A 14,268-nucleotide genomic window follows, 5' to 3' on the forward strand; every position below is an offset into this window, starting at 1 on the left:
ATCTGTGCATAAAATTGATTTTTAGAATTAATAGACTTTATCTGAAATCAATGCTTTAGTTGTTTCAGAATTTATAGTGTAGTCAAGATTACATTACTTTCATGAAAGGGAAAATAGAAATAGGCTAATTAACTATCAAAATTAATTATTTTCCTCATTTTCTTTTCAAATTTTATTTTTATTCTTGGGTACTGTGCATAGATTGCTGTCCCATTGACTGCTACTGACTAAGCAAATCTAATAGTGAGTTAATACTGAGTCTGGTTCATTTCATTTAAATAACAGTGCTTACATTTTCTTTTTTGAAACATTTAACACTGCTCAAAATTTAAGGACATATCCAAATTAAGAGTTTCTGATTTTGTCTTTTATTGACAAACTTGTGCAAAAATAGGTAGAGACATGGATGTAGGAAGCGAACATATGGATGGGAGTGGGGAGCGAAAGGGGGGATGAATTAGGAGATTGGTATTGATATATATACACTATTATATATAAAATAACTAATGAGAACCTAATGTATAGAACAGGGAACTGCACTCAATGCTCGGTGCTGACCTAGGTAGGTTTAGTCTCTCAGTCTTGTGAACCCATAGACCGTAGCGTGCGAGGCTCCTTTGTCCGTTGAATTTTCCAAGCAAGAATTCTGGAGTAGATTGCCATTTCTTTCTCCAGATCTTCCCGGCCCAGGGATCAAACTTGGGTCTCCTGCATTGCAGGCAGACACTTTTTACCAGCTGAGCCACCACGGAAGGACTGTGGTGACCTAAACGGGAAGGAAATACAAAGAGGGGATATATGTATACATACAAATGATTCACTTTTCTGTACAGCAGGAACTAATACAACATTGTAAAGCAATTATACTCCAAAAAATAATTAAAAATATATTTGCTCATGATTTAAAAACTCATGTTTCTGTCAAGAGGCATTCTTGACATAGTACCAATACATTTTAATAAATTAATCACCTTGTACGTGCTATCAGGCATAAAGCATTATGAGTGGACTTTGACTAAGGTTGGTATAGAGTTGCGATAATCAGAAGCATGGCACAGAGCTTATAAAGTGCACAAGATGTTGTGCCAGAATGAGGACATTCATCCCATCATATTTTGATAAGTTAAAATTGAAGGCAAGGCAGAGAACAATAAAAAATATGTTTGTTGTTTGCACATCACTAGCTGTGTGATCTGAATAAGTTATGTGCCTGCTCTGAGCCTGCTGTTCTCAAGAGAGGGCCAGATAAGTACCAGGGAAGTTTTTGTGAGGATTTACATGAGATAATTAATGTTAAGCACAAGATAGTGCCTCACTGATGAATAGAAGTGTGAAGGAGAGAAGATGTAAAGGAAAAAATTTGATTGCCTCTGTTGGCTACAAGGACATTTTCATGCATGCACACAAAATATTAGCCAAAGCACATGAACAGCTGTGTTTGGAACTCTGCACCATTAAATTATCTCCCAAGGCACTTCTGAATTTTAAGAAAGCCAACCATATTGCTAATTGAATGTTTACTAAAGAAACTTTGTTAATTTGTTAATTTTCTTTAATATTGGTTACATGTTAGAGTTAAGGATCTGTTCTGGGCAAAAATGTGTTTAGTACACTGCTCACATGTTCCCATTAAAATAAAATCATTATTGGTTTTTGCAGCCTTTTGCATAGTATCAGTTATACTTATTATTTTTGACACCAAACCCTTGGTTAGGAAACAAACCCAATTCTAACATGTTTATAATTTGTTAAGTGTTTTCAAGGAATATTTTGATGTCAAATGTGTAAGCCCCTTGTGTCGGTCTGGCTTAAAGTAATCACTCCTGCGAAGCATGGCTCCAGGGGTTTCTTCCCGAGACACCTGGAGGTTTCCCAGGTGCTAGTGTCTGTAACTCATCAAGCCTCAGCCCATCAATATTAGAGTCAAGAGTAAAGCTGATCTATCCATTACCTTTCACTTGAGAAGAACTGGCACAGTCAATTACAAACAGTAAAATCTTTGACAAGATAAACACCAAGATTGCTGAGTGATATTGACATTGGAAATCAAAATCATGAGAGAGTGAAAAATAATGTCATATTTTTATATGTCGTCTTACAGCCAGACCTTTTCTACTTCTAGGGCAGGGTTGATGGGTGTGTGTGTGTGTGTGTGTGTGTGTGTGTGAGACACTGTAACTTGTAATAAGATTTGTGTGTGTGTGTGTCTCTGTTATACTACAACTTATAATAAGATTTTTGGTGATTGCCAAGGTAATATTATGAAGAAAACTTTTATCTTTTCATCAGTGATGCTTGTCGTGTACCACAAAGGTACAAGAAGATTAATTGTATTAGATTAACTTTATCTAATACATTTATACTTTTGTCTATTTAATGTTGAACATATTTAACATAGATACCTAGTCATATATTCAGGGGAATGGCTACTTAAAAGCAAATTTTGCACAAGTGCATAATCAAAAAAGTTCAAAGACCACTCTAGTAGACCTGAAGGGGAGAAACTCATTGTTTGTTTTGAGGTCATTTATCAAAAGAGAAAAGCAGGTAAAAGAAAGAAAAAATATTTCACTGTAGTATACATTTTATATATATATATTTTTTTTTTACATTTTATATTTTTAATTAAATACTTTTAATTAAGCTTCATGTTGTTTCTGTGTTGTTTGAGGAACTTAAAGTGTTTTTATAGTAGTTTCATTTGTGTCCTTCCATGTTACTTACCTTCATTAATACCTTGGGTGTAGCTGCAGAAGGCAAAGAGCAAGAGTTGTGTACTGGTGCCTGGGCATTGCTAGAGCATCATACACTTAGGAATATTTTGTTGACTGTCTCTTATTTTCATCATCATGTTAATGAGCTGTAATTAACTTCATTGAGATAATTGAGTATGTAATCATTTTAAGAGTTTATGTGTAATATATGAGCTTGGGCTTCTAGAATAAGTAGTTAAACGCTTCCTCTTGAAAGTGTGATGTGAATTACTTTCGCCTTAGGCTAATCTTGAAAGAAACCTCTCTTGATGATCTCCCGTGAAAAAGTTATTGGTCTTGGCTGGGTCCAAGATAGAGTGTACTCTGCTAACTCTATTCCATGGTGAGATTAAATGTGTCAAAACAAAATTTTTGATAGGGGGAATAGAGTTTTAGTAAAATTGAGATGTTATGATGTTAACAGAAATTAATTCAAATTTCATTTTCCTTTTAGTTCGCAGGAAGATGAAAGACCTATGTCACCTTTCTATTTGAGGTATGTATTTGATTTTTATTGGTCTGTTCCAGGGAATTGGGAGAGGGTTAAGAATTCTTTGGTTTTGTCTACATTAATTCTTCTCAATAGAATATTCTGTCCTGTAGCCAGACTAAGCTTATTAGAATCCCTTACCATAATGTTCATGCTATATTTTTCTCTCTTTTGTTTAAGAAATCTTAAAAAAGTTTTAATATAGTTGAAAAGACTAAAATAAGATATTTGGTTTTAAATTCAAAGATGTCAAAGTAGCCATTTTAATTTTGAAGTCTGCTTAATGATCAGGCTGTAACCTGAATTTTAAAAACTCCATTCTACACATATATGCAAGTAGGGAGGGCTTTGAGCCTAAGTCTCACTTGCTGAAGTAGTCTTAGGTGATGTCGGATCATTTTATATATGGTAGTAAAGTATGAAACTAATATTCAAGTTCATGGAGTTCAGGATTATTTTCTAAAGTTTATGAAGTCAGAATGAAAACTCTTGAAACAGGTAAGTTTACATCAAAGTAGATGTTAGATGAGATCACTTCCCTCCAAACTAAAAAGTTTTTGCATTGGTGTGATTATCAGTGAACCACCTCATTTAGGTAATGATCTAGAGCCAGGTTTTTCTTACTTTTGCATTTCTTTCCTCACTACCTACCTACCTCAAAGGCTTAGAAAATATATTTGAAAAAAAATATGAATGTATAAATTCAACTTTAAATTGCTGAAATTTTCCTTAACTTTTCCTCAATTTTTTTTTTTCCCTCAATTTTGAATTCTACTTTTTAAAAAGTGTGAGGATGTGACATCCACATTTTGTTTGTTTTTGAATCTGATTTGTTGCAATAGTCTTAGAGTTAGATTTAGATTTTAATTCAACCATCATAGTTCTGAAATGTGTCATAAGACATCAGGCTTGGCCAAGTAACTGGTTTACAGTAGTGTTCTGCCCTTTAGAGACTTGAAGCATGTTGCATAATCACTTTGTGGCAAGAGAGGGAACATTTGAGGTATCAGTTTGAGACGACATGGTGGTCCATTTGATTCATTCTGGTTTCCTGCCAACCAAATCAGCACATTCTGGGTTATAAGCTATCTTGACTGTGCAATTACTATAAACCCATGAGGATGTTTCTGGGTACACAGGGATGCTAGTGTTCATTATGTAAATACACATAGTAATATCAAGCAAATGATTATCATATATTAATGAAAATTAAGTTCTACACAGTACAGAAGACTGTATCACCAGATCCTGATGACTAATGAGAACTATTCTCTGATTTGTCTTATTTTTGTTACTCTGGATCACAACAGTCTGTGTTTTGCATAGTATTGAATTTTATTTTTTACCACTCTTTTAAAAAGCAGGTGGGGAAAATGGGCTTATAAAAATCATAAGTCCTCAGATATATATTATTATGTTTTATAGTGTAAGTTTTATAATTACCTAGAGTAATACTGTAGTCTTGAAAAAGAAATTCTATACTGCCAAAATGAAAGCTAAGAATGTAAAGAAAGTTAACATATTTATTGAACTCATGATAGACCCTATTTGGCCTTTCATTATTAAGAGTAATAAAAACTAAAATATGATGGAAGTGGTGGTGGGGGGGGGACATGCATACTACCCACATTTACAGTAGAGGTAAAGTTGTAGAAAAAGAAAAAGTTACCAACAGGCATTCTTTTCACATGAGAGAAATTTAAACTAAGTGGAGATACTTCATAAATGCAAAACTAGCCATTATTTGGCTCAAAATTAAAATTTTCAAATGTAGCTTCCTTTGCTGAAAAACATTACATGGTAATCTTAGAAATTATGTAAGAATTAGATTGGTCCAAGCTAATTTAGATTGTTTTTTGCCTTCTTTCTTGACATGAAGCAGGAAGAATCTGTTGATAAAACATGAATCTTTTTTTCCAAATTATTTTCATGGCTGGTTTGAGGTTGACTTTTCCTGGGTTATTCTAGCATGCAGAATTCAAGTAGAAAGAAAAGGACACATGATTGTTAATTATGATTAGGTTCTTCTAGATTTTTGAACTAGAACCATTAACATGTCCACTGATAATTTAATTTATAAATCAGTGCACTTTTTTTTGTACCACCTCAAGTAAGAGCAAATGAATGCTTAAATGTTTTAAATATATTTAAATAAATTTTTCTAGCGTCCTGTCTTCCATTCCTTTCTCTCCCACTTTATTACAATTCCTTTGCTGCAGTGTTAGGAATGGGGCATTATTGTATGACTAATGAATTTCGTAAAGATTTGTTAACATGTTGAAAAACAAAATTGGCTCTTTTAAATCCAAAATAATTTTTTTCTGTGCCTTTAAAAAGTAAAACATGATTGGTAGTTGCAAAATGGTGTCTTCCCCCGGTAGGGGTATTGAATACTAAATATTGTATATCAGTATTGACAGTATTGACTGGCCAGCTTTTTCAGAGGAAGAAAAGGCCAAATCAAGAGATGAGATACATCTAAGATGTGTATTCACCAAAAGTTGGTTCAACCGCAAGCAGTCCAGTAGTGGGGATGGGTATTTTATGGTAGGATATTCCATTTGGTGGTTTGTTCTGAAAGGTCTAACAGGAAGTAGAACAGCAAATCTCAGTGACTGCAAGCTTGGGAGTGGGCAGTCTTCAGGTAGACCAGGTCAGAACAGAGGGAAGATAAGGGCAAAGCAGGCCTCCCATTTCAGAGGAAGGAGAATAGATGATCCATAAAGGAACTCAGGTACAAGAGATTAGATTGGCATCCAGCCATTGCAGTGGACACAAGATGCATTATCTACAAGAGAGAATCTAGAGTAGAAATGAAGAGCAGATTGAGAGGCTGTCGTGCACTAGTGGAGGTTCCAGGACTTCCCTGTGGCTGGGGGAAGGTGGTAGAATACAGGGACAGGGAATGAGAAGAAGCCATTTCATTCGTTACCTTGCTCTACCTGTCACCTTGTAGAACTGCAGTTTCTGCAATTGCTCTTCTAACAATCATGGCTAAACCACTTGTTAATCTACTGGACATTTCCATTGTCTTTTTTCCATTGACATTTCCATCTTCCAGTGTCTACTGGACATTCTCCAGCCTAACCTAACTCACCATAGAACCATTTGTCCTTTTTTGCAAGAGAAAGAAATAGTAGCTACAAATCTACACCTGTCACTGTCCCATGTGGCAAGTTTATTGCAGCTTGTTGTTATTCCCTTGCTAAGTCCTGTCTGACTCTCTGCGACCCCATGGACTACAGCACGCCAGGCTCCTCTGTCCTCCAGTGTCCCCTCAAGTTTGCTCAAATTCATGTCCATTGAATTGATGCTATATAACCATCTCATCCTCTATGGCCCCCTTTTCCTTTTGCCTTCAATCTTTCCCAGCATCAGTGTCTTTTCCAATGAGTCGACACTTTGCATCATGTGGCCAAAGTATTGGAGCTACAGCATCAGTCCTTCCAATGAATATTCAGGATTTATTTCCTTTAGGATTGACTGGTTTGATCTCCTTGCAGTCCAAGGGACTCTCAAGACTCTTCTCTAGCATCACAATTTGAAAGCGTCAACTCTTCAACACTGAGCCTTCGTTATGGTCCAACTTTCAAATCTGTATGTGACTACCAGAAAAACCATAGTTTTTACTATACGGACCTTTGTTGGCAAAATGATGTCTCTGCTTTTCAATATGCTGTCTAAGTTTGTCATAGCTTTCCTTTCAAGGAGCAAGAGTGTTTTAATTTCATGGCTGCAGTCACCATCTGCAGTGATTTTTTTTTTTTTTTTAATTGGAGCTACAGTAGCTCAAACAGTAGGTGTCATTGTTCCCCAGGTGTTTATTAGAGATTACCTGCCCTGTTGAAGTGATTAAGGAGGTGAAAGAAAGGGACAGTCTATGCCAAACCCTCAGTGAGATTGCTACAAAATAAACACAGACCTATACACTAAAGGTACAGAACATGCTTGGCAAAGATGCCTATACCCTGACTTCTTTCCTAATCTGGGCTGGAATCCCAGAAAAGGAGCTCTTACCTCAACTGCTCAGATTAGTGTGAAAGCAACTTGGAGTAGGTGTTCTCTGGGCCACATGCAGTCTGTTGTTTGAATTCTTTTGGTAATGTCCAGCTAAATCTGATTGGGATCTGTTGGTAGTTCTATTTATCGAAGTCTTCAGCATCCACAAGCCCAGGTTTTGATTTATCTGGTTATTTCCACTAGGAGTAGAGTTCTTGATCTCCGCTTTCTATTCCTCCTCATCTGTACCTGCTTGCATCTCCCCTTCACTGCCATCACCTTCCTTAGGGGCTATGGTCAGGTCCTGTCTTCATCCCATCCCACCCAACTTTGACCCATGAATTCCTTCTTTTTTACAAATTCCTGGATTATGCACCTACCTAGAATCCATCTTTGCCTGTGCCTTAGCAAAATCCTGACTATATGCCTCAAAGACTGCATACCTATAACCAGTCTTATGCAGTGGGATCTAAACAGCTCACCTGGCCTCTAAATGTTGACTCCTCACTTACCTAACACTTGTTTTTTAGCATCTTGATCCTTCTGTGCTCTCCCCTTTTCATATTGTGCTTCACTGAAACCCTTAAATTAACAGTTGTTATCAATTTCAGCCTTAGTTTTAATACTCATGGTGCAAATTGAAGCTAAATTACTATTTTAGCAGATTTGGAATTGCTTAGGGCCAGTTTCAGAATTTCAGATGTTTTCTTATTTTCCTGAATCAGGAACATCAGTTAGATTTATTTCTAAACTAGTTGTTTGGTACACACACTCAATATTTAGGATTGTGTTTTTATTCCTAGATTCCAGGAAGCATCAATTTTATGAAAGTCTTTTAACTGCAGAATTTATGTTGAAGAAAAAAATTTAGCTTTGGATACATTCAGATTTAAATGGACACTGGATGAGATCTGGAAATTATACTACTCTTATCTTGATATGCAGAAAATTTCTTTCTAACTCACTTTTAATAGCTTCTGGGGGATTACTTTTCCAAACAACTTGTGCTATGCTAGAATTTCAATGTTTGTGAGTTGGGGGAGAAGCATTTATTAAATTTTTAATCATTTACTTTTCTCCTTAAGCATAATACATGTTTTCTAAATTATCATTTTAAGGTAGAAAGCTATTATTGGGCTTCCTGGGTTGATCATGATAAAGAATCTGCCTGCCAATGCAGGATACATGGGTTTGATCCCTGGGTCGAGATGAACCCCTAGAGAAGGAAATGGCAACCCACAGAGGAGCCTGGTAGGCTACAGTCCATGGGGTTGCAAAAAAAAAGGATCAAACACAACTTAGTGACCAAACAACGACAGCTTCAGGGGGTTACTTTTCCAGACCTTGTGCTAGAATTTCAGTGTTTGTGATTTTGTGGCGGGGGCAGTACATGTGGTAATATTTATTAAATTCTTAACAGTTTATTTGTCTAAGCATAATATAATGCTTAAAATTATCATTTTATGGTAAAAAGCTATTATCTGATGTGATAACTTGAAGAAGTGTATTACCAGACATTGTATTTGTTCATAAACCTATTTCAGGTTACTAACTAAAAGGTAGACAAAAAAGCAGACTGTTTAGTTATCTACTTGATGTTTTACCCAAGATGATAAAGTCAGCTAGGTATTTTGGGTGTCTTTAGACCCAGATAACTGTATACTTAAAATTGTTTTTCCCTTGTCCTTTTTGACTAGAACAGTATCTCTAAATTGAGGTACATCACCTCTGCTTCTGGAGCTTTTTCCTTTTTTTCTTGGTCAGTTCACTTCAGTCGCTCAGTCGTGTCTGACTCTTTGCGACCCCATGAATAGCAACACGCCGGGCCTCCCTGTCCATCACAAACTCCCGGAGTTTACTCAAACCCATGTCCATCGAGTCGGTGATGCCATCCAGCCATTTCATCCTCTGTCGTCCCTTTCTCTTCCTGCCCCCAATCCTTCCCAGCATCAGGGTCTTTTCCAACGAGTCAACTCTTTGCATAAGGTGGCCAAAGTATTGGAGTTTCAGCTTCAGCATCAGTCCTTCCAATGAACACCCAGGACTTATCTCCTTCAGGATGGACTGGTTGGATCTCCTTGCAGTCCAAGTGACTCTCAAGAGTCTTCTCCAACACCACAGTTCAAAAAGCATCATTTTTTCGGCGCTCAGCTTTCTTCACCGTCCAACTCTCACATCCATACATGACCACTGGAAAAACCATAGCCTTGACCAGACAGACCTTTGTTGGCAAAGTAAAGTCTCTGCTTTTAAATATGCTATCCAGGTTGGTCATAACTTTCCTTCCAAGGAGTAAGCGTCTTTTGATTTCATGGCTGCAATCACCATCTGCAGTGATTTTGGAGCCCAGAAAAATAAAGTCTGACACTGTTTCCACTGTCTCCCCATCTATTTCCCATGAGGTGATGGGACCAGATGCCATGATCTTAGTTTTCTGAATATTAAGCTTTAAGCCAACTTTTTCACTCTCCTCTTTCACTTTCATCAAGAGGCTTTTTAGTTCCTCTTCACTTTCTGCCATAAGGGTGGTGTCATCTCCTTATCTGAGGTTATTGATATTTTTCCCAGCAATCTTGATTCCAGCTTGTGCTTCTTCCAGCCCAACATTTCTCATGATGTACTCTGCATATAAGTTAAATAAGCAGGGTGACAGTATACAACCTTGACATACTCCTTTTCCTATTTGGAACCAGTCTGTTGTTCCATGTCCAGTTCTAACTGTTTCTTCCTGACCTGCATACAGGTTTCTCAAGAGGCAGGTCAGGTGGTCTGGAATTCCCATCTCTTTCAGAATTTTCCACAGTTTATTGTGATCCACACAGTTGAAGGCTTTGGCGTAGTCAATAAAGCAGAAATAGATGTTTTTTCTGGAACTCTCTTGCTTTTTTGATGATCCAGCAGATATTGGCAATTTGATCTCTGGTTCCTCTGCCTTTTCTAAAACCAGCATGAACATCTGGAAGTTCTCGGTTCACGTATTGCTGAAGCCTGACTTGGAGAATTTTGAGCATTACCTTACTAACGTGTGAGATGAGTGCAATTGTGTGGTAGTTTGAGCATTCTTTCGGATTGCCTTTCTTAGGGATTGGAATGAAAACTAACCTTTTCCAGTCCTTTGGCCACTGCTGAGTTTTCCAAATTTGCTGGCATATTGAGTGCAGCACTTTCACAGCATCATCTTTCAGGATTTGAAATAGCTCAACTGGAATTCCATCACCTCCACTAGCTTTGTTCATAGTGATGCTTTCTAAGGCCCACTTGACTTCACATTCCAGGATGTCTGGCTCTAGGTGAGTGATCACACCATTGTGATTAAATGGGTCATGAAGATCTTTTTTGTACAGTTCTTCTGTGTATTCTTGCCACCTCTTCTTAATATCTTCTGCTTCTGTTAGGTCCATACTATTTCTGTCCTTTATTGAGCCCATTTTTGCATGAAATGTTCAAAATCTGCCATTTGAACAGCTTAAAAGTTTTTAATTGTGATAAAATACACATAATATAAATTTTACCACCTTAAGCATTTTTAAGTACATTTCCACTAGTAATACATAAGAGTACTGTTTTTTCACATTCTCATCAGCATTCGCTATTTTTTTGTTCTTTGATAATACTATCTTTATAGTATGAAGTATGTGGAACTCATTAGAGATGCCAGGATCTCACTGACCAAGATCCTGAGTCTCAAGACTCAGGTTTTTCATATTTTCAACAAGTGCCATAGAGTAGTGTTTTCAAAATATAGTGCTGAGAAAACTGAATATCCACATGCAAGAGCATCAAGTTGAACCCTTACCTAACACTATATACAAAAATTAACTCAAAGTAGATCAAAGATCTACATGTAAGAGTTAAAACTATACAATTCTTTGAAGAAAACATTGGCCAAAAGCTACGTGACCCTGAATTTGGCAATGATTTCTTAAATGTAACACCAAAGCACAGGAAAAAGGAAAAAAATTGACAAATTGGACTTCTTTAAATTTTTTTAATTTTGTGATTTAAAAAAACCACACTGTGAACAGAATAAAAAGGCAGCTCACAAAATGGGAGGAAATATTTGCAAATCATGTATCTGATAAGGAATTAATATCTAGAACAGATAGAGAACTCTTAAAACTCAGCAACAAATAAAACCAAATTAGAAAATGGGTTAAAGAATTGAATAGGCATTTCTCCGAAGAACATACACAAATGTCCAATCATCACATGAAAAGTTGCTCCACAACATTAATCATCAGCAAAGTAAAAGTGAAAGTCGCTCAGCCGTGTCCAACTCTAACCCCATGGACTATCGAGTCCATGGAATTCTCCAGGCCAGAACACTGGAATGGGTAGCCTTTCCCTTCTCCTGGGGATCTTCCCAACCCAGGGACTGAACCCAGGATTCCCTCATTGCAGGCAGATTCTTTACAAGCTGAGCCACACAGGAAGCCCAAGAATACTGAAGTGGGTAGCCTATCCTTTTTTCAGTGGATCTTCCCAACCCAGGAATCAAACTGGGGTCTCCTGTATTGCAAGCAGATTATTTACCAACTGAGCCATCAGGGAAGCCCCAGTCATCAGCAAAATACAGATCAAATCTACAGTGAGATGCCACCTCATACCCATTAGGATGGCTACTATAAAAAAATAATAATAGCCAGTATTGGTGAAGATGACAAGAAACGGAAACACCTGTGCATTCCTGGTTGAAATGTAAAATAGTACAGCCACTACTGAAATTAGTTATGGAGATTCCTCAAAAAATTGAACTTAGAATTACCATATGACCCAGTAGTTCCATTTCTAGGTATATACTCAAAAGAATTGAAAGTAGGGTCCAAAAATGATGTTTGTGCTCTCATAGGCATAGTAGTAGTATTCACAATAGCCAAAAGGTGGAAGATAACCAAGTGTTCATCAGTGAGTTAATGCATAAACAAAGTGCAGAATATCCTTACAGTGGAGTATTATTCAGCCTTTAAAAAGGAAGGAACTAGAAAAAAAAAAGGAAGGAACTTTTGACCCATGCACAATATGGATTAACCTTGAGGACATTTATATTATGATGGTGCAAATGTAATTGCAATTTAGGACTGTGAATTTTAAATCATTATAACCAGGCTCAAGGATCTCTTTATTAATCAAAATAGGAACCATTACAATCAACACATTTTTGCCAGTGGGAAATAAGTTTGTTTATTCCTGTAGCATAAAAATCCATGATTCTGTGAACCCTTGGAAATCATTTTCTGCATCCTGCTGGTTGTGGAAGCATTTTCCCTGCAGAAAGTTGTCGAGATGCTTGAAGAAGTGGTAGCTGGCTGGCCAAAGGTCAGGTGAATATGGCGGATGAAGTAAAACTTCATAGACCAATTTGTTCAACTTCTGAAGTGGGGAGTTGTTGTGCAGAAGAATTGGGCCCTTTATGTTGACCAATGTCAGCTGCAGGCATTGCAGTTTTCAGTGTATCTCATCTATTTGCTGAGCATACTTCTCAGATGTAGTGGTTTTGCTGGGATTCAGAAAGCTGTAGTGGATCAGAATGGCAGCAAACCACCAGACAGTGACCATGATCTTTTTTTGGTGCAAGTTTGGCTTTGGGAAGTGCTTTGGAGCTTCTTCTTGGTCCAACCACTAAGTTGGTCATTGCCAGTTGTCATATAAAATCCACTTTTCATTGCATGTCACAATCCAATCGAGAAATGGTTCATTGTTGTTGCGTAGAATAAGAGAAGACAACACTTCAAAATGACAATTCTTTTGATTTTCGGTCTGCTCACAAGGCACCAACTTATCGAGCTTTTTCCATCTTTCCAGTTTGCTTCAAATGCCGAATGACCATAGAATGGTCAACATCAAGTCCTTCGGCCACTTCTCATGTAATTATAAGAAGCTCAGCTTCAGTGATGCTCTCAGTTGTTATTGTTCAGTCGCTCAGTCATGTCTGAATCTTTGAGACCCCATGGACCACAGCATGCCAGGCTTTTCTGCCTCTCCCTATCCCCTGGAGTTTGCTCAAACTCATGTCCATTGAGTTGGTGATGCCATCGAACCATCTCATCCTCTGTCATCCCCTTCTCCCCCTGCCTTCAATCTTTCCCAGCATCAGGGTCTTTTCTAGTGAGTTGGCTCTTCACTAGGTGGCCAAAGTATTGGAGCTTCAACATCAGTCCTTCCAATGAATATTCTGGGTTAATTTTCTTTAGGATTGACTAGTTAGATCTCCTTGCAAGCCAAGGGACTCTAAAGAGTCTTCTCCAACACCACAGTTCAAAAGCACCAATTCTTCAGCGCTCAGCCTTCTTTATGGTCCAACTCTCACATCCATACGTGACTACTGGAAAAACCATACCTTGACTAGATAGACCTTTATTGGCAAAGTGATGTCTCTGCTTTTGAATATGCTGTCTAGGTTTGTCATAGCTTTTCTTTCAAGGAGCAACCATCTTTTAATTTCATGGCTGCAGTCACCATCTGCAGGGATGTTGGAACCCAAGAAAATAAAGTTGTGTCACTGTTTCCATTATTTTCCTATTTGCCATGAAGTGAAAGAACCAGATGCCATGATCTTAATTTTTTGAATGCTGAGTTTTAAGCCAGCTTTTTCACTCTCCTCTTTCATCTTTATCAAAAGGTTCGTTAGTTCATCTTCACTTTCTGCCGTTAGAGTGGTATCATCTGCATATCTGAGGTTATTGATATTTCTCCTGGCAATCTTGATTCCTGCTTGTGATTGATCCAACCTGGCATTTCCCATGATGTACTCTGCATAGAAGTTAAATAAGCAGGGTGGTAATATAAAGCCTTGCCATATCCCTTTCCCAGTTTTCAACCAGTCCATTGTTCCATGTCCGGTTCTAACTGTTGCTTCTTGACATGCATACAGGTTTCTCAGGTCAGGTATTTCCATCTCCTCAAGAATTTTCCACAGTTTGTTGTGATCCACACAGTCATAAGCTTTAGCGTAGTCAATGAAGCAAAAGTAGATGTTTTTCTGGAATTCTCTTGCTTTTTCTATGATGCAATGGATGTTGGCAGTTT

The 14,268-nt window shown here is 37.5% G+C and overlaps 1 protein-coding gene across 13 annotated transcripts in view; it reads left to right on the forward strand.

Moving 5' to 3' along the window:
- FAM13A (family with sequence similarity 13 member A) overlaps nt 1-14,268 on the forward strand; it is a 326,145-nt gene that overhangs the window by 240,307 nt on the left and 71,570 nt on the right. For all 13 annotated transcript variants that reach the window (XM_061164408.1, XM_061164407.1, XM_061164404.1 and 10 more), the window contains one exon: nt 3,208-3,249. In XM_061164408.1, coding sequence (XP_061020391.1) covers nt 3,208-3,249 — 42 coding nt within the window. The remainder of the gene's footprint in view (nt 1-3,207; nt 3,250-14,268) is intronic.

Source organism: Dama dama, chromosome 17, assembly GCF_033118175.1.
Source record: "Dama dama isolate Ldn47 chromosome 17, ASM3311817v1, whole genome shotgun sequence".
In the NCBI taxonomy this organism is placed as follows: domain Eukaryota; kingdom Metazoa; phylum Chordata; class Mammalia; order Artiodactyla; family Cervidae; genus Dama; species Dama dama.